The following is a 21,603-nucleotide window of genomic DNA, read 5'->3' as shown; positions in this document are numbered from 1 at the left end:
AAATTCAAGATTAGGTTGTCACCACTTTTGGATTCTCCTATGTAGCATAGAAACATGTAATGATTAAAGAAAATAAGAATCTATAAATTATGTAATAATTGTGATACTTAAGTTTAGCACTTTGTGTATCTTGAACCATGAACTTGAGCTATGAAATAAGTAATGTCAAAATACATTTCTTCTTTAGATTTTGATGCAATTACAGACCCAATAATGAAAGCCAAAATGGTGGCTCTTAAAGGCATAAATAAAGTGATGGCACAGAACAATCTGGGCATGCCACCAATGGTAATGAACAGGTAGGTGGAAGTGCTCTTCTTCCTGGGCATGTGGATGTGCATGGAAACACTGGGATCATAAAAGCTCAAAAATCTATCTTCTGAAAGTGAAGAATATTTAAATTCAGCTGGATATGATCATACATAAAGTGTTAGGCAGTTTTTTTTGGGGGGGGGAGAATGAACAGAATAAAATAATACACATTGGGAAGACTGACTTGGTCATTGACAACATCAAACTTGTGTGTGTGTATGTTTATTTAAGTAAGTATTAGCACTATTAGATTTTTTTCTCATTTGGGAAGCTCAGTGGTTAAGAAAAATGTAATTTCAGTTCTGAAATGAAATATTCCCAAACTGACTTTGGAGTTGAAAAGGGGATATTTGGATACTGGAAGTTGAATAATTTTAACACCTAACAGAAAAAATGGAATTTGTACATTCAAGAAGGTTAAAGTTAGAGTGGTTATGTACCCTAGTGGAGTATTTCCTAAATCTTGATCATTTTCCAACTTCAAAAAAAAAATTTTAATACAGTTTCTTTGCCCTACTACAGACATACTGGATGGTGTGTCTAGGGATACTACCTGTATGCTTGTGTTTTTGACTAGCACCTTGAATGGCTCTGTATTGTATTGCTGTTTCTGACTTCTGTCAGAACAGTAACAGATCCATAATGATCCTGCTGAAAAATTATTATAAAGGGAAGTATAAATGATTATGGAATTGAATATAGAGTCTGTATAGGTTAAAGATACAGGCATATGTTTAGAGAACTGTGCAGATACTCTGGGTATGATTAAGGTGCATTTTTTTAGGTCAAAATAGAGATAAGTGATTTGTGAAGATTTTCATTACTGAGCAGGATTTATTTATTAGCGCTGTTCCTCTCACAGGGTAACTTTATGGCATAAGTCTTTTAAAGCTTAACCTTTGAAATTCTTCTCAGATATATAATAAAAACACAAAATTGAAAGAAATGAACTATATTTGAAACTATATTATTAATATATGATTATATTGATAAGCACTATAAGCAGTAAATTTCATAACTACCACAATTTCAAGGTAATGATTAGCAATGACCTACTTAGTGTATGCAACACTTGATAGGAAAATGTGTTTCCTACTATCGAGCATGTAGTACTGCTATTATTATTATTATATTTTAACTTGACAGTCAGAGTCTAGGAAATGCTAGAATTTTTTAGCTTTTAATTTAAGGGCCTCATAATTAGAAATCTAATTGTGTCTGAGTCTGTTAGACATGCAGTAATTTGTCAGCCACATGGTAAATGTACTGGTGACTGTTCTAAGTGCTTTGCAGAACAAAGATAGTCCCTTCTGAGTGTAGTGTGGTATGTTAATGATGTGGGCAGACAGCCAGTGACCAGAGCTATACTAGGGAGAAGGGAGATAAATTAGTCAAACTTTTGAATAAGAAATCACAGATATATACTCTGATATATGTCTAATGACATAAAAGCTTCTTTACAATATTTGGGATATATTTTGAAATCATATTGTATGTATATCTTCTTTTTTGGTTTTTCAAGACAGGGTTTCTGTGTATGTGTGTCTTAACATGTTAAAACATTCAGTGACTCAGTAGGGTAGACATGTTTTCAAATAAGCCATAATGATTCTGTGGCAGTTATTGGCTTAATTAGAATAATGTTTCTCCAGATGGATTTATCAATAGAGGTTTGTCACCAGTTCTGTTTTTAACTTTAAACTGTGTTTAACCATTAGATATAAATACATATGAGAATGAGTAAAAATTTTTTTGAGATAATTCTTTATATATAAGTGGCACCTCCCCTCAGCCCTTCCACCCAAGCCCCCGGTGTCTTATTCTGTAGCCCAAGTTGGCTTGGAACTCAACCTGGCCTTGAGTTTGTGGCATTCCTTCTTCCTCACCCTCCTCATGAACTATAATAGATTTTTAATAGATTACAATTGGAAAAAAAATTCTTACTTTATATATTAAAGCTAGATTTTCACCATAATTGTATCCTAAAAATATATTGCTCCTGTAAGAGCACAAGCTCTGGATGGAATAGCTTAGCTGACTTCTTATGCAGTCCTCATGAAGATAGCTGCCCAATCATCCTGAGCTTTCATCCATAGTGAAAGGAAAGTGCTGGATGCATACTTGATGAAGTTAAGGGAAGGGCTGTTGAACACCATGAAGATGGTTGTAGTAAGTCTCGGGCGGGAAACATTGCCACTGCTCTTCTCTTCCTTAGAAGAGAACATTACTAGGCACCTATGTGACTGGTTCTCAGCTCGTCATTTGATACTGTGTGATTCCTTTACAGATTTCCTTTCATGGGCCCATCAGTGGCTGGAACACAAAACAGTGAAGGCCAGAGCCTGGTGCCTCAAGCTGTAGCTCAGGTAATGCTGCTCAAATCACTCATTTATGGAGGATGCATAGATCTATGTCTTACTAAAGCCAATATATAGGGAAGCCCCTCCTAGAAAGGAATAGGGACCAATCTTCTGGCAACACAGTTGAAAACAGATGTGTTGTTGCTGTGTAAACAAAAGACATATTATAAATACTACAATTTCTGCAAAGGACTTGCACACATTAAAGATTAAAAGTCACTTGGAAGGAGACTAAGTGCTTTGGGCTTCTGGCTTTATATTCATTTATAACTCCTGAAAGACATTTCATAGTTGTAATTATTCCATCACATTTAAAATGTAAGACTGCTGACAACAGGGGAAAATGTCTGTAATTTTATTATGTATAATCATTCCATCAGATGACTTTGACTTTTGAGCATTTATAATCAACTTTAAGTGTAAACATTGATATTATGTTCATGGTATCAAGTCTGAGAACAATAACTCTTTTCATGTGTTAGTTTCTGTGTTGATTTTTAAAACATGTATCTGTTTAGTACAGGTGAACCTTTTTCTGTGTACTTTTGGGATTATCTTCTACTCTTCCCATTATAATTTATATTTTTTATACAGATAATTCTTGGCTTTTCCTTATTAAGGGAGAAACACCCTTTGATGCACTGGAAAGGCATAAGCATAGTTGAGTTTTTAAAATTCTCAGGGTGCACTTTCAGCAAGTTCTTGAGCCATTCTTTACTGCTATTTCAAATGTCATACCAGCTCTCCTGCAGTACTGTCAGACTGAAAATGCCGGGGCTGGAGAGATGGCTCAGCTGTTGAGAACGTTGATTGTTCTTCCAGAGGTCCTGAGTTCAATTCCCAGCAACCACATGGTGTCTCACAGCCACCTATAAGATCTGGTGCCAACTTCTGGCCTGCAGAGACACATGCAGGCAAAACATTGTATATATAATAAGTAAATATTTAAAAAAAGATTGAAAATGCCATATTCTGACTGTTGAACACACAGCTCATGTCTAACAAAACTTGTATCAAATGAGTAAAGTTCTTTTTTTTTTTTCACGGTCCTGTTTATCAGGTTCTTGTCAGGAAATTGTGACATTGTCAGCTATTTAATCACTGTGAAAGAAGCAAGGCAGTAGCTAGAACACATAACTGACATTATAATGACATTATAATTTTCTTTTATATGTATACTACATTAATTCTTGCTATAATTGGCCTTTTGCTATATAGTACTTTTTAATGATTCTATAACATGTTTATGAATTTTTTGACCAAAATAAAAACAGGTAGGCATCATCAAAACATCAGGTTTCATGTGTATTTTTAGCCTAACCATGACAATATTTGATTTAACCTCGTATTATATTTAAGATGAATAATTTATTATTTATTTTCCAACAAAATATGGAAAATATAGTTCAAAGATAGAAATAAATGTTCAGATATTAAACCATTGCCCAACTAATTTATTCTAGTTTTTATAAGAAATGAAAATTTTAGAGATGTTTTAAAAAAATTAAAATTTTTCTATTTTTTTTTCATTTTTCCTGCATTTTGAAGTTTTCCCCCCCTTAAACTGAAGTATGGAATTAAACATATTTGTAAATTTTACTTATTTTAGGATGGCAGTATAACACATCAGATTTCTAGGCCTAATCCTCCAAATTTTGGTCCAGGCTTTGTCAGTAAGTATAAATCTAATAAGTTACCTGTTTTCTGGGGGTTGCTTGTTTGACTATATCTGTGTTGTTTGGAAACCTCGGAGTTAGTGTAGGAGTGTTACCATAAGCCTGAGTGCCTCCTCTTTTACCAGCGTTCACTGTCCTCTAGGCGTCTTTACATCAAGGCATGTGTTTTCATTGCTTTTTTTTTTCTGCTGTGCATGAAGAATTAGTTAGAAATAAATACTTTAATGCAGGAAAATCATCTTTTCTATTTTCTTCAACATTGTTGCTCTTTTTAAGATAGATATGGCACTTTCCAATCAATAGACTTAAACCACGTTTGCTCTCATGACAGTCTGCCTATGACAAGGACACTAATTGGGGAAAAACAAAGGGAATATGTTTATAAGAAGCTGGGTTGTAGCATGGTGTGAAGGTCACGTGTGCAAGATGCCACTGAATCCTTCTAGCTGTCCTTAGGGGTCCCAAGGTGGTTCAGGATAGCATTTAACGTTCCCTCAAACTGAACCTTTCTGAAATCTTCAGACTGTTTAGCTAACTTTTTTCACCATTATCTTTCATTTTGCTCACCTCTGCTCTCCTGGTTCCAGAAACCAGAAAGGCTTTCCTTGCGGTAGGTCTCATTCTACCAGAAGCAGAACTTCTGAAACCTTGTGAAAAAGCCTGTTCTTGACAAATGCCCTTCAAATTTAGTGCACTAGATTGCACATTCATACATATACTAGAACTTTTGGGTTTAGGAACAAACCCAAAGTCTGACCTTTTGAAATTCCCCCGCATTAATTATGATCATAATTTGAAAACATATTTGTATTAAAAACAAGTAAACTATTATAACCAACTGGCTTTTTCTGGCTGTATTGTGCCCATTGGATTTGGTTGGATCTTAATGTATGACAATATTCTGTTATCATTGATGTTATTTTCAGCTAATGTCCTTCTAGGATTGTGATTTTCTTTGTCTTGTAGTCAGTGAAAAAGGAATACTCAGAATTTTTCACTACATGAGATGACCTTTTTTGGAGACTTGGCATCAGTGGAATAAAATGCTCTAAGAGAACAATGAGGAAATATTAGTATGAAACAAAGATGTGGGGAGAGGCATTAGCAGTCTTAAGAGTTGAGGAACAGTTTGCTTGGTTAGCTTTCACCTCCCCTGGTAGACATAGAAATTACAAAATTAATGAGTTAGTGTTTTCAACTCACATATTTCCTTTATAAAAATGTAGATTTCAGATTGCTTCTTTCTAATGTTTTCTGGGTTTCACCTCCTTGTTTAATATATGTTTCCCCCCCACACTGAGATATAGGGAAGACAGTATCAATTGAGAGAAATCAGCATGGGAAATGACTACCTAATCCATGCTCTGGAATTTAGTGGGATATATTTTTCTTGCCTCTATGATCTGTAAAACTGAATTAATAAAATGCACATACAATTTAATATTCAGTTTGGTTTATGGATTAGATAATTTGATGGTTCTTTTGGAAGATCGGAATTGCAGAACTTATTAAGTTAACCAGTGTTTTAATCAAGCATTCTCGGGCTTTCTTGAGTAAATGCTTTTTCTAAAAGCTGATACTTTATAGTTATGTAGGGCTCTAATATTTAGAATTTTGTTTTCAATTTTTCTTTTAAATATTCACAAAGAAATTGTTAACTTCTTACAAATGAACTTGTTTAACTTTTAATAATCTTGAACGCTTTAGAAAATTAACACACTTTTAATTTTGATTTTTTCCCTCAGATGATTCTCAGCGTAAACAGTATGAAGAATGGCTGCAGGAGACTCAGCAGCTTCTTCAGATGCAGCAGAAATACCTTGAAGAACAAATTGGTGCACACAGAAAATCCAAGAAAGCTCTTTCAGCCAAACAGCGCACAGCCAAGAAGGCGGGGCGAGAGTTCCCAGAAGAGGATGCAGAGCAGCTCAAACATGTTACTGAGCAGCAGAGTATGGTTCAGAAACAGCTCGAGCAGGTACTAGACAAGTTTTTAAATGGATGGAAGTTATTCATCATTGAAGAGCTGTTTTGTGTGGCATTTATTCAATGGCTCAGGGTTTTATTTTATGCTGTTATATGGCATGCAAATTATACTACACTAGGACCTCTTAATACCTGAGGAAGTAGCTGTCTAGTCCTCTCTTAGTGATGCTTGCTTCCGTTTACCAGCCTACTGATTGTCAGTCATTCAGTGATCCTGGAATGGTTGGATAAAGTAGCTATTTCAATTGTACTAAGAAATCACTGCATCAGGTATGGTGGTACACACCTTTAATCCTAACACCTAGGAGGCAAAGGCAGGTAAATTTCTGAATTCCAGGCTATCCCTATCTAAATAGTGAGTTCCAGCCCAGCTAGGGCTACATAGTAACCCACCCTCCACCCCACCCCCGCCCCAAACACACATACACTTTATTTTTTTAAAGAAAAAAAAAATTGCTCCAAAGCCACAGAGAAACCCTGTCTCGAAAAATCCAAAAAATAAAAAAAAATAAAAAAAAATTAAGTCACTGTACCATACACATGCTCTCATATCATTTGCTAGGTTAAGGCTAACAGAGATACTTTATGTTGAAATGAGAATCTGATCTGACAAGTACTCGATTGCCTCCATGTTTATCTTTACCATGTCCTTTGGTCTCTGATTTCTAATGAAAGTTCATATATAGCATTTGAATGACTATAAATATGGTTGGTGTTTTTGTTTTTTCAAGGCAGGGTTTCTCTGTGTCACCCTGGCTGTCCTGGAACTCACTCTGTAGCACAGATTGGCCTCGAACTCACAGAGATTGTTTCCCGAGTGATGCACAATTAATAAAAGCTCAGAGATAGAAATTGGGGTTAAACCTAAAAGTCAGAAAAGCAAAGCAGCTATCCACTGGCTCTTAGCTCTACTTCCATCCGAAATGGCAACCCTGTCTCCAGGAATCTCAGTATGAGACTGTCTGAGAACTGCCTCCTCCTGTTTTATAATCGTCTCTAGTTCTGGGATTAAAGGAGTGCATCATTACCACCTGGTTTCTATGGCAAACTAGTGTCACTACTGGGATTAAATGTGTATCATTGTGACTACTGGGATTAGAGGTGTATGCCATTGCTGCCTGGTCTGTAAGGCTGGCCAGTGTGGCTGTTTTACTTTCCTGCTCCTCAGGCAAGCTTTATTTATTAAAATACAAATGAAATGCCACTATATTCGAGTGCTAGGATTAAAGGCATAGGCCATCATTGCCTGAACTTCATACTTTAATTTTATGTTTATTTCTTATTTTCATCTTAAGAATCATCATTAAGTAAAGGATAGAGCAATAGTTTGGTGGTACAGTGCTTACCTAACATACATGAGATACTTAGTTTATTCTCAAGTGTCTTCAAATCACTAATAGTAAACTTTAATCCCAGCTCTCAGGAGGCAGAATTCTCTGAATTGGAGGCTAGCCTGGTCTACAGGTTAGCCAGAGCTGTTACACAGAGGAACCCTGTTTTAAAAAACAAAACAAACAAAAACCAGTAACACAAAATAGGAAAAGAAAAAAAAACCTAGAATATCGTGAAAAGGTGTAGACAGAAGTTTCTGTCCCTCTGAGTTCCACAGCTGTTCAGTCCCAAAAAAATACACAGAGGCTTATATTAATTATAAACTGTTTGGCCTATTATCTTAGGCTTATTATTAACTAGCTCTTACAACTTAAATTAACCACTAATTCTTGTCTATGTTCAGCCGTGTGACTTGGTACCTCTTCTCAGTGAGGCATTCTCATCTTGCTTCCTCTGAATCTGGCTGGTAACTGACTCTGCCTTTCTTCTTCCCAGAATTCTCTTAGTCTGGTTGCCCACCTATACTTCCTGCCTGGCTACTGGCCAGCCAACATTTTATTAAACTAATACAAGTGATAAATCTTTATAAGGTACAAGAGCATTGTCCCACAGCAAAAAGGGACTTATTTCCAAAAAAATGAAACCATTTTGCTGTGTTCTTTCATTATATACCAGGTATTTCTAAGAATTGTTTAAGGTTGAAAAGAAAGTTTTAAAATTACTTTGAATTTTAAAAGTTTAAAATGAAGTGTTCAAGATGAGTCCATAGCTCACTCAGTTATTTACCTTAATGCATTAGTACCATAGGGTTCTTATAAATGTTTATAGGCTATACACAGTGACACATACTTGTCCTAGCTAATTGAAAAGGCTGAAATGGGAGAATTATTTGAGTTCAGTACCAGCCTATGTAACACAATGAAATCCCATCTCAAGGAGAGAAAAGAAAAAAAGGCACCACCTCCCACCACTAAAGTTTTGGGATAATTAAAGAAAATTTAGTGTATTGTAACAATACATAGTAATAAAATGAATGAAACTGCTGATACATGCGTACAACTTGTATTTTAAGAGTATTACATTGAGCAAAAGGGGCTATTTCCAATAATTTATGTAACATTGTAATGATAAGAGTTACAGAGATGAACAGTATATTAGCAGTAACTATGGGGAAGACAGAAAGAGTTTGATTCTAAAGAGGAGACATGGGTGAGTTTTCTATTGATTACGGTAATGACTATAATTTCTCTGTGTACTAATAATGCATAGATTTGTACACCAGAACTTAAACTTTGCCATTGTTTTAAGTTGCAAAATATTATTATTAGAGGCAGACAAGAGATTCATAGTGTATGGGTTCATATAAATAGAAGTGTTCCCTGTGTAATGAAACACTCCAGGAAACCCCTCTCTCTTGTTTTATCTGACCTTGTCTACAACTTGAAAGTATTGTTATCATCACCACTTGATACTTAAAAGAAACTGGCAAGTTCTTCCAAGCCAGGTTACATGCTTGCTCATTAGTTAACTGTTAGATGAGTGCTTTAGACTCAGCTGTCTTCGTCCAAGACACAGATGTCAGCACAATGTACCTACAACATGGTAATTATACTGTCTTCATTGATTAACAAACTAGGACTATTACAGAATAAGAGCTTCTTTTCTCTTTAGATTCATTCTCTGGACCTGTGTTCATTGATGGTAAATACTCTCTGTTTAAAGCAGATAATTACATCATATTTTTAGTCTTTTTTTGCTTATGATGCATATTATCTCAAAAGTATCTTGCTGAATGGAACCAATATAATTTTGATGAAAGTCTAGTTTTTTTGCAAATCAATTAATGAAATCCTACTTATGAGATAATGCACTTTATTTGAAAAATTAGGCAGGCTCATACTTACCACATGGTTGTCTATAACACTCTGTAATTTCAGTAGGAAAGTAGTTTATTGATTTTTTTGTGTGAACTGGAGAATGAACCTAAGTCTTTGCACTTACCAGTTGTCTTAGTTTCTTTTCCTGCTGCTGAGTCAGTAGTAATTTGTAGAAGGAGAAGACTGCTTGTTTGTTCCTGGCCGTCCAGACCAGAATAATCAACAGAAACTGTATTAATTTCAACTCTGCTTTGCCAATAGCTTAGGCATATTCCTGACTAGGTCTTATATCTGAAATTAACCCATTTCTATTACTCTGTATTGCCATGAGGCTGTGGCCAACAAGTTCCGGCATATCATTCTCCTTTGGCAGCTCCTTGTCGTTTCCCTGACTGCCTGCTCTCTCAGTATTTCCTGCCTGGCTTTACTCTGCTAAGCCATGGACCAGAACAACTTTATTCATTAATCAATAAAAGCAACACTTATACAGAAGGACATCTCACGTCATAATTTAAGGAAGAAAGATTTATTTTATCTTATCTGTTATTATAGTCAAGAGAACCCTCCCCAAGGCATACCCAGAGGCGCATCTCCCAAGTGTTGCTAGATTGTCAAATTGACAAGCTAACCAGTATCCCAGATAAGCACTCTACCCCTGAGTTTTAATCCCCACCAATAGTGATGTTTTTAGAAGTAGTAAGAAATGACAGAGACAGGATTTGAGATAACTTCATTGTGTAAAGGCGCTTGTTTCCAAGCCTGAGAACCTTAATTTAATTGTTGGAACTCATAGTGGAAGGACAGAATCAACCCTAAAAGTTGGCCTGAATTCCATGCATATGTGTGTGCACATTCCCAGTCACATTCTTCAAATGTCAGAAGAAAGATATGGAGGACCCTGTACATTTCCAGATATCGTTCCATATACTCTGTACATCTCATTGACTGTCATTAATCTAGTCTAATTTTTCTGTTCCAACATGTAAACTGGTAAGAAAGACCACAAAGAGGTAGTAATGGACTGGCAATGTGGCTTAGTGGGTAAAGGTGTGTGCTACCAAGCCTTATAGCTTGAGTTCAGTCCCCCCTCGTACTTGGTGGAATGATGGAAACCACTCCTGCATTGTTGTCTTCTGACTGCCACACCCACAGTGTGAGCACACACACACATACATAAAGTAGATTTAAACAAAACTTTAAAAGAACAAAAAGATAGAAGTTAAACACTACTGGAGAGGAAACTGAACACTTTAATTTTGCAAAATACATGCTAGCTTGCCTGGAAAATCAAGTACGTAAATTTGATTACTATTAAGAGTACTGGGTTAAATATGTAAATACAAAGTGTATACGGTGACTGCTTTTTAAAGTTTGTGTGTCACTTTTGTAACTTTCTTTCTCAGCTTTGTAATGAGCGGGTGAGTATCCTCAGAAAATGCATTACATCTTCACAATGTTTGTCTAAAAGAACAAATTAATTGACCTTTGTAATTATATATTAAGAATCAAAGAAAAATAAAGCCAGGTATTATGGTGCACGTCTTTAATCCTAGCACTCAAGAGGCAGAAGCAGGCAGATCTCTGAGTTCGGGGCCAGCCTGGACTGTATAGAGAGAGACCCTGTCTCAAACAAAACAAAGGAATCTAATTAGAAACTTGTAAATAATCACTTCAGAGCTTAGACAGTTTTCAGAAATTATAATTTGAATGTGCCACCAATCAAATTTAGCGTTTTACCAATCTTTTAAATCTGAGAGAGGAAATGGCATATTTGCCAATAATTCTTATTTTAAACGTCATTTTATGTAATTAAAAAATGGAATTTTAGCCAGATGTGGTGGTGCATATCTTTAATGCCAGTATTAGGAGGCAGAGGCAGGCAGATATCTGAATTTGAGGCCAGCCTGGTCTACAAAGTGCATTTTAGGACAGCCAGTGCTATACAGAGAAACCCTTTCTCAAAAAGCAAAACAAAATAAAAAATCTTATTAAATGGTTACGATTTTAGTAATTATTCTTACCTTGTATATTAATGTGACTTCTATGACATATTTTGTTATTTTGTTTTATCTTACTCTTAGATGTGTTGTGGTTTAAATAGCATATGAATTTAATACTTATTTCAGAAAATTAGTTTTGAATTTTTTGTGGATATTTAATATGTGAAGAACTTTCACAAGTAAAAAAATTATTTTAATATTTTTGTTTGTGTATACGTATTCAAATGTAGTACAGCATACATATGGTCACAAAATTTAGGAATTGGATGTCTACCTCTATCATGTGGATCCCAGGTATCTAACTCAGATCATATGCCACCAAAACTATCACCAGTATGTTAGTATAGTACCTGCCTTAGTAACATTTATAGTACCTGCTTTAGTAATAATTGCTTTTATTGTTTCAGATTCGTAAACAACAGAAAGAGCATGCTGAATTGATTGAAGATTATCGGATCAAACAGCAGCAACAACAACAGCAGCAGCAACAGTGTACCCTAGCCCCTCCCATCCTTATGCCAGGGGTTCAGCCCCAGCCACCTCTTGTTCCAGGTGCCACTCCACCCACCATGAGCCAACCCACCTTCCCCATGGTGCCACAGCAGCTTCAGCATCAGCAGCACGCAGCAGTCATCTCTGGCCATGCCAGCCCTGCTAGAATGCCCAGTTTACCTGGATGGCAACATAACAGTGCTCCTGCCCACCTCCCCCTTAACCCTCCTAGGATTCAGCCCCCAATTACCCAATTATCTATAAAAACTTGTGCACCTGCTCCAGGGGCAGTGTCAAGTGCAAATCCACAGGGTGGACCACCACCTCGAGTGGAATTTGATGACAACAACCCTTTCAGTGAAAGCTTTCAAGAGCGGGAACGAAAGGAACGCTTACGAGAACAGCAGGAAAGGCAGCGAGTCCAACTGATGCAAGAAGTAGATAGACAGAGAGCTCTGCAGCAGAGAATGGAGATGGAGCAGCATGGTCTGATGAGTGCTGAGCTTGTCAACAGGACCCCTGGGTCCCAGATGCCATTCTACGCTTCTGAGAGACCCTGTGACTTTTTGCAATCCTCAAGACCCCTTCAGCAGTCTCCACAACACCAGCAGCAAATGGGGCCAGTTTTACAGCAGCAGAATGTTCAACAAGGGTCTGTTCATTCACCCCCAAACCAAACTTTTATGCAAACCAGTGAGCGAAGGCAAGTAGGACCTCCTTCCTTTGTTCCAGACTCACCATCTGCTCCTGGGGGGAGCCCAAACTTTCATTCTGTTAAGCAAGGACCTGGAAGTCTTTCTGGGTCCAGCTTTCAGCATTCCCCGTTGAGGCCTCCATTCCCACCAGTTTTATCAGGAACATCTCCAGGAGCTAATAGCAATGTCCCAAGTGGCCAAGACCCTGCTGTAACCCAGGGCCAAAATTACCCAGGATCAAGCCAGTCTCTCATTCAGTTGTATTCTGACATAATCCCAGAAGAAAAGGGGAAAAAGAAAAGAACAAGAAAAAAGAAAAAAGATGATGATGCAGAATCCACCAAAGCACCGTCAACCCCTCACTCAGACTCAACTGCTCCACTCACCCCAGGCATCTCTGAAACTACCTCCACCCCTACAGTGAGCACACCCAGTGAGCTTCCTCAGCAAAGAGAACAAGAGGCAGCGGAGCCAGTTTGCCCACCCACTCCCAGTATCGCAGCAGGTCAGCCCTGTATAGAGTCAGAAAATAAACTTCCCAGCAATGAATTCATAAAGGGCACTCTAAATCAACAGACACATGTTAATCCAGATGCAGACAAGAACCCTATGGAACCCCCCAGCAAAGCTGAAGAAATAAAGCTGGAAAAGGTTGAGGCAGAGTCATGCCCACGTCAGGAGGAGGCCCATGTGGAAGAGAAAACTGGTAGTAAGATTGAAGACACCATGGCTGGTCCTGTCTCCTCAGTACAGTGTCCTTCCCATTCTGCCGGAGCCCCTGTTACCAAAGGAGATACAGGAAATGAACTACTGAAGCACTTGTTAAAAAATAAAAAGGCCTCTTCCCTTCTCACCCCGAAGCCTGAGGGCACTTTGTCTTCAGGGGACAGCTCTGCAAAGGATGGTAAACTGGCTGAGAAGCAAAACCCAGCAGAAGGATTGGTAAGTGTCAGTTGTGAAAACTGTAACTCACCTTTGTTTTCAAGCTATTTTAGTGGATTAGTATCAACAAATTACTATATAAAACTATTTTGCAGCTTTTTTAATTCTAAAGCATTTTTTTATTTCTATAGAACCCTGTTTTTGCTTGTATTTACAAAATATATGAGTAACTTTTTGCTTGTGATATAAAACAAACATTGTTGTAATGTATGCCTTTCAGCTGGTTATCACAACCGAGTTGGACTAACTATAGCAAAGGAAGTATATATGAACCTTTATAAGTGCATAATTTCCATTAGCCTCTTTAAAATTTAGAAGACAGCTCCTGCACTTGTCTTACTTGCCTTGAGTACTCTCAGGGATCACCCTTATTGGGAACCTATGGTGTCATAAAGCACACGATTTTAGATTTGGATACTATTTCCATCTTTGTAGTTTTCTATGTATCGATATTCTACCCATTTTAAGTGTTAACATTGGTCTTGCTTTTCATTTCTATGACAGACAATTTTCAGAACACACTTTGATTACAGGGTAACCCCATTTCAGTGAACTTCATTAAGGTGTTCCACAAGCAGGTGTTGTTCTCTGTCTTTGGAATAGGTCTGTTTGTTGCTTTGCTCCTTGTCTTTTATCACATCTATATTGTGATGGTTTAATGCACTCACACAGCTTCCCTGGGGTGCTGCTCAGTTGGAATTTTATAATTTTCATATTTTACTTGAAGTGCAGTACTATTCTTTCTTTTCCAAACTTGCAATTTTAAGAACGATGACACTTGTCTTCTTACAAGGATTGGCTGTAATTGGCTGGCTGTAATCTTTCTCTGTTGTCACCTATCATTCAGTAGAGATTGAGTGTTGCCCCAGCAGTTGTTACTTTTGTCTAATTTGCGGTTGTGGTCTCTTCCTTCTTTTAATTTATTCTTTGAGAGTTTCATGCATGCATAGAGTGCATCTTGTGGTTGTGCTTTTCTAGTTGTTTGTTACCAAAATATGCTGCCCAGGCCCGATCCCTGGCTGCTGTCTCCAAGACATTTTGCCTCTGGGAATGCTGAATGCCCTCATCCCCAGGACCTTGGTCCCATGCCCACTGTGCTTTGTTCCATGTGCTGCGCCCCCTTTTTTCCCCCTATCATTTCCTAATTTCTTTTTCTTTTGTGAAACTTGGTTCTGAAATCTTGTAGATAACTTCCTGACTTGACCAATCACAGATGTGTGTGGATCATGTGTTCACATCACATCTGCTATGGCATTACTCACATAGTGTCTACCTTCAGCATGTTCATACTAAAATTTGTGCCATACAAGAATGTTTAATGGCACAGAGAAGCAGGCACATGTCAAATATAAAAAGCAGAAACTAATTTATGATTATGAGCACAAGGTATAAACCCCTCTGATTAAAAAACAAAACAACAAAAGCCATGTGAAGCTATACATGGTGGTACTCGTCTATAATCTCAGCACTCAAGAAGCTGAGGCAGGAAGATTGCTGCAAGTTTGAGGCTAGCCTGAGCTACAAAATAAAACTTTTATTCAAAACATCAAAATAATATAAGAATAAAATAAAAAAAAATTTACTTGTACTTTAAAATAGTTATGTCTGCTTTTAGGATAATTGTGAAAATTAGAGATAATGTCTGAAAGCATTTAAAGTGGCTGAGGTATGCGTACTTAACATGCTTTCCTGGTCAGTCTCTCATAAGCCAATTACAGAATTCGTAGGCCTTTGCAACTCAAAGTTCACTCCTTGAGGACCAGCAGCATGCACGTCACCTGGGGTGGTTTTACAAAATACCAAATATCTTGTGCTGCTATAGTTGTAAAATCAGAATATATCATTCATCAAGATTCCCCTGGTAATAATGATGTGCTAATATGGGGAAATGCTGCAGGCTTCCTTACACAATCATGGTAGCCCTGGTAAGGCAGAGATTGCTGGTTCATTTGGTTTAAGGTTGGGCCAAGGGCTGCTTTGTTTCTGTGTACTGCTCTTGGAGAATCAGGGATCTACCCAGGCACAGGCAATGCAAGTCTGCTTCAACTTCCTCTGTTCTTTGTATGAGCTAAGAATGGGTTGGGTTTTTTTGTTTTGTTTTGTTTTCCAATGGTTGGGAGAAACCTAAGAAAAGGTAGTCATTTATGATAAATGAAAATCTTTTGAAATTTTAATTTGTCCATGAATTTTAAAAGTTTTATTGAACCATGGCCAATTCATTTGTAAAAAGCATATGGCTTCTTTTGTAGTACTAGATCAGAGCCAACAGTTCAGACAAATATAGCTCATAAGCTAAAATCATTGCCCTATTTCCCTTTATAATTTTGTCATCAATATGATATTACTTAGAACATAACTAGAAACTATAATTTTTGAAACATTCAAAAATTATATAAAACTATAAATTTTATAAACTATAATTTTATAAAACTAAATTAAATAAAAACTAAATTTTGAAACATTCAAAAATTATACGCAGAATTGATTTACTAAGTTTTGCAAATATAGTTATCAGTAGCAAGCCACTAATATTAATTTTAGAAATAAGAAAGCATGAAAAATATTCTTATGTTTTGATATTGGTACCTATAGTCAACTGAAACCTTTTTCAAGGCCTGTATTACTCTTACTTCTTCGTAACAGTGAAGGCGAAAGGAAAGGAAAGGAAAGGAAAGGAAAGGAAAGGAAAGGAAAGGAAAGGAAAGGAAAGGAAAGGAAGCTAGACAGAGAGATAGATTCTTGTAGAGGACTTGAGTTTAGTTTCTGCACCCACATAGTGGATTGTAACCATTTGTAACTCCAGTTTCAAATGATCAGTGCTCTCCTGACCTCCACAGGCACCAGCCATGCATATGGTGTATATACAATGTATACATACAGATAAAACATCCACACACCTCCATAAACAAAATAAATATATCTTTTTAAAAGCAAAGGAAAGATTAATTTGCTATCATCTGATTTCTCTTTCTTTTTTTTTTTTTAAGTATATAGCCATTAGGTTTTCATTCACGTGTAGGATTTGGCACTAGTTTGAGGGGTCAGTATGACATCATACTACTTTCTAGCAGCTGTTCTCTCACCTCAGATGCATGGGCTTTAAAATGTTCCTGGAACCTGTGAATTAGCTCCAGATCTCAGATTTCCCTAGCTCTTATGGGGGATCAAAAATAAATCACCAAGGCATAATAATTTGGTACAAATAAACGTACCAAAGCTGCCCAGTCATTTTTGGCTTGGTGCCTCCTTGACTTCAGCGTAGATAGTGAGGAGTCATACTTCATTATTCTATCTAGGAGTTTCAAACTTCCCTACAATGCTGAGGCTGGCTATTTTTCATATTTTAATATACCTGAATGCAGAGGGTATTATTTCAGAAAACCTCACTGTGTAACTTCCCTTCTTAACATGTGATGCCATGTTAGAAATGTGAGTCACAGGATGGAGCTGGTCTAGCATGAACTAAGAATCAAACATGTGGGTAGTTACTTACTTCTTAACCTTTCCAATTACATTAGCAAACTTTGGGGGCTCAAATGCAAGGTGGTTTTGGAGGTGGCAACAACCAGTTGCCAAAATCAGATGGAGGAAGTGAAACCAAGAAACAGCGAAGTAAACGGACTCAGAGGACGGGGGAGAAAGCAGCACCTCGCTCAAAGAAAAGGAAGAAGGATGAAGAGGAAAAGCAGGCTGTGTATTCCAGCTCTGACTCCTTCACCCACTTGAAACAGGTGAGCTGTCAGAACAGCCCTTGCCACTTCCAGGAGGGGAGAGAGCAAGTGCTTTTTCAGCCCTATGAAACGGAGGCTTTCACTTAATTACAATTGCAGTTAGTTCCTAATTAAAATAGAGAGCTCAGGGATAGAGGGCATCTGGAAAGGAAACTAATAAACCTTGTTTGCTAGCAAACCTGCACTTTATCTTATTGGCACTTGAGATTTATATTCCAGTAGATGGATTGGTAGATGATGGTCAAGATTTATGTATGTTCAGAAGGAGCAGCCTCAACACTAAAAAGCGTTGTTTCCCCATTTCTTGTGACTCTGGACCCAAAGAAATGCAGCCATGGACTCTCATTTAAACTCTGCTTGTTATACCTTTGTGGTTTTACAAATGTGGGGAGGGGACACACCTCACACCTCCCCCAACCCCCATTCCCATTGACGGTGCCTGGCCTCAGTTCATGGCCTGGTTCTTACTGAACAAAGATAAGGAGCATGTTTTTTGGTAAGGCACATGTTGGCATCTCTTTAACAGATGGGAATAAAACTTATTTGACATAAATCCTAGAGATTCTGTAGTTCCCAGCATTTTGAATCTTGAAATTTTTAAGTCTTATTTTTCACAATCCTTATTTGACTTCAGGTCTTAGGAAGCCCCCAAACACTTCCATGTTTGTTAATCATGTACATTACTTTTAAATGTGTTTTTTAATAGCAGCTCTCTCTGCTCCCTCTAATGGAACCGATCATTGGAGTGAACTTTGCGCACTTTCTTCCTTATGGCAGTGGCCAATTTAATAGTGGGACTCGACTTCTAGGAACTTTTGGCAGTGCCGCCCTTGAAGGGGTCTCAGACTACTATTCTCAGTTGATCTACAAGGTATGTTTCTTTGCCAGGGTGCTGCCTTGCTTCACGCTGGAGAGCTTCCCACTACTGAGGAGTGTGGCTTAGTTTTGCATCTAGTTTACATGAAGTCTCCCAAGTTTCACTGAAAGTTAGGGTCAGCTAGAAGATTCAAAGTGTATCTGGCTAAGTGTTTCTAATATGTATACTTGAAATTTCATAGACATAAGAATACAAATGATGGAAAATATCCATTGTATCTTTCCATGTTGAGGAAACATGTTTTTCCTTCCTTGTAACCTTTGTTAACTCTTAAAATGAATCAAATTGACGGTACATAGTGGGAATAAGGGGTATCGTTAGATTTTTACCTTGGAAAATGAATTTTAAAAGTTTTAATATATTTCATCAAATAACTTAGGTGCTAATTGAAATTATGCACTAATTCTTAGGTTACCAAAATAGCATAAAGTCAATCAACTTAATATTACTTCTTAAATATTTTTATGATTGCATTGTAAGATCACTTTACTTCGCATCTGACTTAAACAAAGCAATTATTTTGAGATGTCTGTGAGAGTGTCTGTTTTCCTGGTGGCTTTTCTTCTGTTATTAAGATAACTGTCTCTATGCTCCCTTTGCTGTCCTCATGGCCTGGTCTTCAGTTAGAACTCTGCTTCTCTCAGTCTCCCCGTGCACTGCACTGTCATGTGTAGTTATTACAGGGCGATGCCAGCACTGCTTGGGGAGACCAAGACTCTATGACAAATTGGTAACAAAATGGAAGGCTGAGAGAGATAACTGAAAATCAGTTGTATTTCTTAGTATATTTGGTCTCTTTAGTAATTTTTTTCTCTTTTTACTTCTTTTAGAGATCTTGGATAATCCAGGTTCTCATCTGAAATGTAAATTGCAATTATAGGTTAAAGATGACAAACTCTGCATTTCTATAGAAGTAGGATATATTTTAATGAAAGTTGAGTAAAGGAATATGTAACTGCTTTTTTGCAACTTATTCAATTTTAAAGCTGCTTTTCATTGGTTGTAATCATGAAACTCAAGAAAAGTTACATAAAATAAAATTAAGTGTAACAAAAATTGGGTTCTTCATTTCAAAGCTGAATGCTCAAGCTGGGCCAAGTAGGCAATTGGATAACAACATCCCATTCTGATAACCTCATGGCTGTGTGTGTGTGTGTGTGTTTATTCTTGTGCATTTGGAAATGGAAATGCCTCTGAATTATGTTTCATATAGTCTTGCTTCCTTGTGCTAAATTAGGTTTTAGCAAGGTCAATGCATATTTGCTCAGTAGCATATAATTTAAAATTTTTTGGTCTCCTGCAGCAGAATAATTTAAGTAATCCTCCAACACCCCCTGCCTCTCTTCCTCCTACGCCACCTCCCATGGCTTGCCAGAAGATGGCAAATGGTTTTGCAACGACTGAAGAACTTGCTGGAAAAGCTGGCGTGTTGGTGAGCCATGAAGGTATGATAACTTACACCGCTGAAGAATCTTCTTTTGAAAGCTGTGTATATCAAAATGTCCACAGAACTATACAGTTCCATCAGCTTTGCCCTACATACTTTGGTTCTATTTGTTTGCTTTTCCAGTTGCCAGAACTTTAGGACCGAAGCCATTTCAGGTGCCTTTCAGACCTCAGGATGACTTGCTGGCTCGAGCTATTGCTCAAGGCCCGAAGACAGTGGATGTTCCTGCCTCACTTCCAACACCACCTCATAATAATCATGAAGAATTAAGGTAGACGCTGGTGTGTGTGTGTGTGTGTGTGTGCGCGTCTGTTGCCTGCATGTATGTCTGAATACTACGTACATACCTGGTTTCCACAGAGGCCAGAATAGGGCACTGGATTCCTGGAACTAGAGTTTCAGGTTATAAGCACACTGTGCACACTGGGAATTAAACCTGGATCCTCTGGAAGAGCAGCCAATACTTTTAACCACTGAACCATTTCTCAGCCTTAGAAGCTACTTTTAAAAATTAGTTGCTCCTTTTAAAATATGTGCTTAGCATAATGTGTTTAGGAGTAGTATATAGTATACAACATAGTATATATATATTACTATGTATATATATGTACAATATATGGCATATACTATTTGCACTATTATATAGTATATAATATGTGCTCTATATAGTAGAGAGTATGTATTGTATATATAAATATACTATATAGTATATGAAAACTTTTGAAGTATAAAGTACTCTTCAATAGAAACTACCCAAGGCATCATTACTGTTAAAGTGTAATTAGTTTGTGTATTTTAATGTCTTCATAACTTAAGCATTATATACCATGATAATTAAATAGACATTAAAGTTATGAGAAAACCTCCATACCAAGTATTTCAAAGTTTTCTTTTCTAAGCTGCTTGTGGGATTTGTTGGATTTATTGATACTTATAGATATCTAAAATTAGAGATCAACCATCGTAGATACCAGAGTGCTATAATGAAAAAGAATGTGTCTTTGATACAGGAAGCTCATCACCAATTTGTATTAGTTCTTTTGCCTCTAGTAATCTTACTGGGGAATCAGCTTCGCTTAGTAGATAATTTTACTCCCCAAGTAGTTAATTAAGAGTCTGTATGAACTTCTTTAGACATCTCTTTGTGGAAAATCTGATGGATCTCTGTGTTCTGAGATGTCAGTGTCTTACTTTATTCAGAAAACTTGTCACTGGACACATCAACAGGATAGAAATTTTTTCTGTAACCACTGGAAGTGTCACTTGTTGGGGTTTGGAATCCATGTCTCCTTTCTCTTTTACCTCACAGCTAAGAATTCCCAACTGTATCAGTACAGTGAAATTCTTTCCAGCCTTGGGAAAGAATCATACTCGGGAGTATGTATTTGGTGATCTAACACAATGTCTGTTTATTCCTTGGATTTTATATGACTGCCGAGTAGCCCTCTACATGTCTTTTTAAGTATGAGTAGAAGAAATGAAAGAAGATTCATGGCAACATTCCATACTCTTAGCTTTAAGCCTTACCATCTTTCTGGTAAACCAGAAAGAACCTTGGTTGAGAAAAGGGAGTCTGCTCCCCCCCTCCGTCCCCACCATTTTATTATTTAAGAAAATTAAGTGTCTACAGCACCACAGTTAACTGTTTTCTCTCATCTTGCCACTCTGTACAACAGTAAAGATATATCTTACAACCCCTACCTGTCTCTTAGTCTCAGTGACTTTTTTTTTTTTTTTTTTTTTTTGGCCAAGGTGTCAGTTTCCCATGCTATGCTGTAGTCTGAACTTCTCCTTCTAGCAGGCCTTTAACTTCCATCTTAAACTTTGTTAAAGGAATAGACATTTGTACTGTTTTGTAGTAAACTTACTTACTATA

General features: G+C 37.2%; 1 protein-coding gene across 9 annotated transcripts in view; it reads left to right on the top strand.

Annotated features, from left to right (window-relative positions):
- Positions 1-21,603, top strand: part of Kmt2c (lysine methyltransferase 2C) — a 239,931-nt gene that overhangs the window by 199,428 nt on the left and 18,900 nt on the right. For 6 of the 9 annotated variants that reach the window (XM_050123724.1, XM_050123718.1, XM_050123725.1 and 3 more), the window contains 9 exons: positions 188-299; positions 2,600-2,678; positions 4,282-4,345; positions 6,094-6,326; positions 11,951-13,672; positions 17,191-17,403; positions 18,110-18,274; positions 19,584-19,725; positions 19,851-19,998. In XM_050123724.1, coding sequence (XP_049979681.1) covers positions 188-299; positions 2,600-2,678; positions 4,282-4,345; positions 6,094-6,326; positions 11,951-13,672; positions 17,191-17,403; positions 18,110-18,274; positions 19,584-19,725; positions 19,851-19,998 — 2,878 coding nt within the window. The remainder of the gene's footprint in view (positions 1-187; positions 300-2,599; positions 2,679-4,281; positions 4,346-6,093; positions 6,327-11,950; positions 13,673-17,190; positions 17,404-18,109; positions 18,275-19,583; positions 19,726-19,850; positions 19,999-21,603) is intronic. The other 3 variants (XM_050123719.1, XM_050123720.1, XM_050123726.1) reach the window with 3 other exon arrangements.

This window comes from Alexandromys fortis, unplaced genomic scaffold, assembly GCF_014885135.2.
Source record: "Alexandromys fortis isolate MF-2015 unplaced genomic scaffold, M_Fortis_MF-2015_v1.1 scaffold_217, whole genome shotgun sequence".
NCBI classification, from domain to species: domain Eukaryota; kingdom Metazoa; phylum Chordata; class Mammalia; order Rodentia; family Cricetidae; genus Alexandromys; species Alexandromys fortis.
The sequence above is the reverse complement of the archived record's forward strand: the minus strand, read 5'-3'. Positions and strand labels throughout refer to the sequence as shown.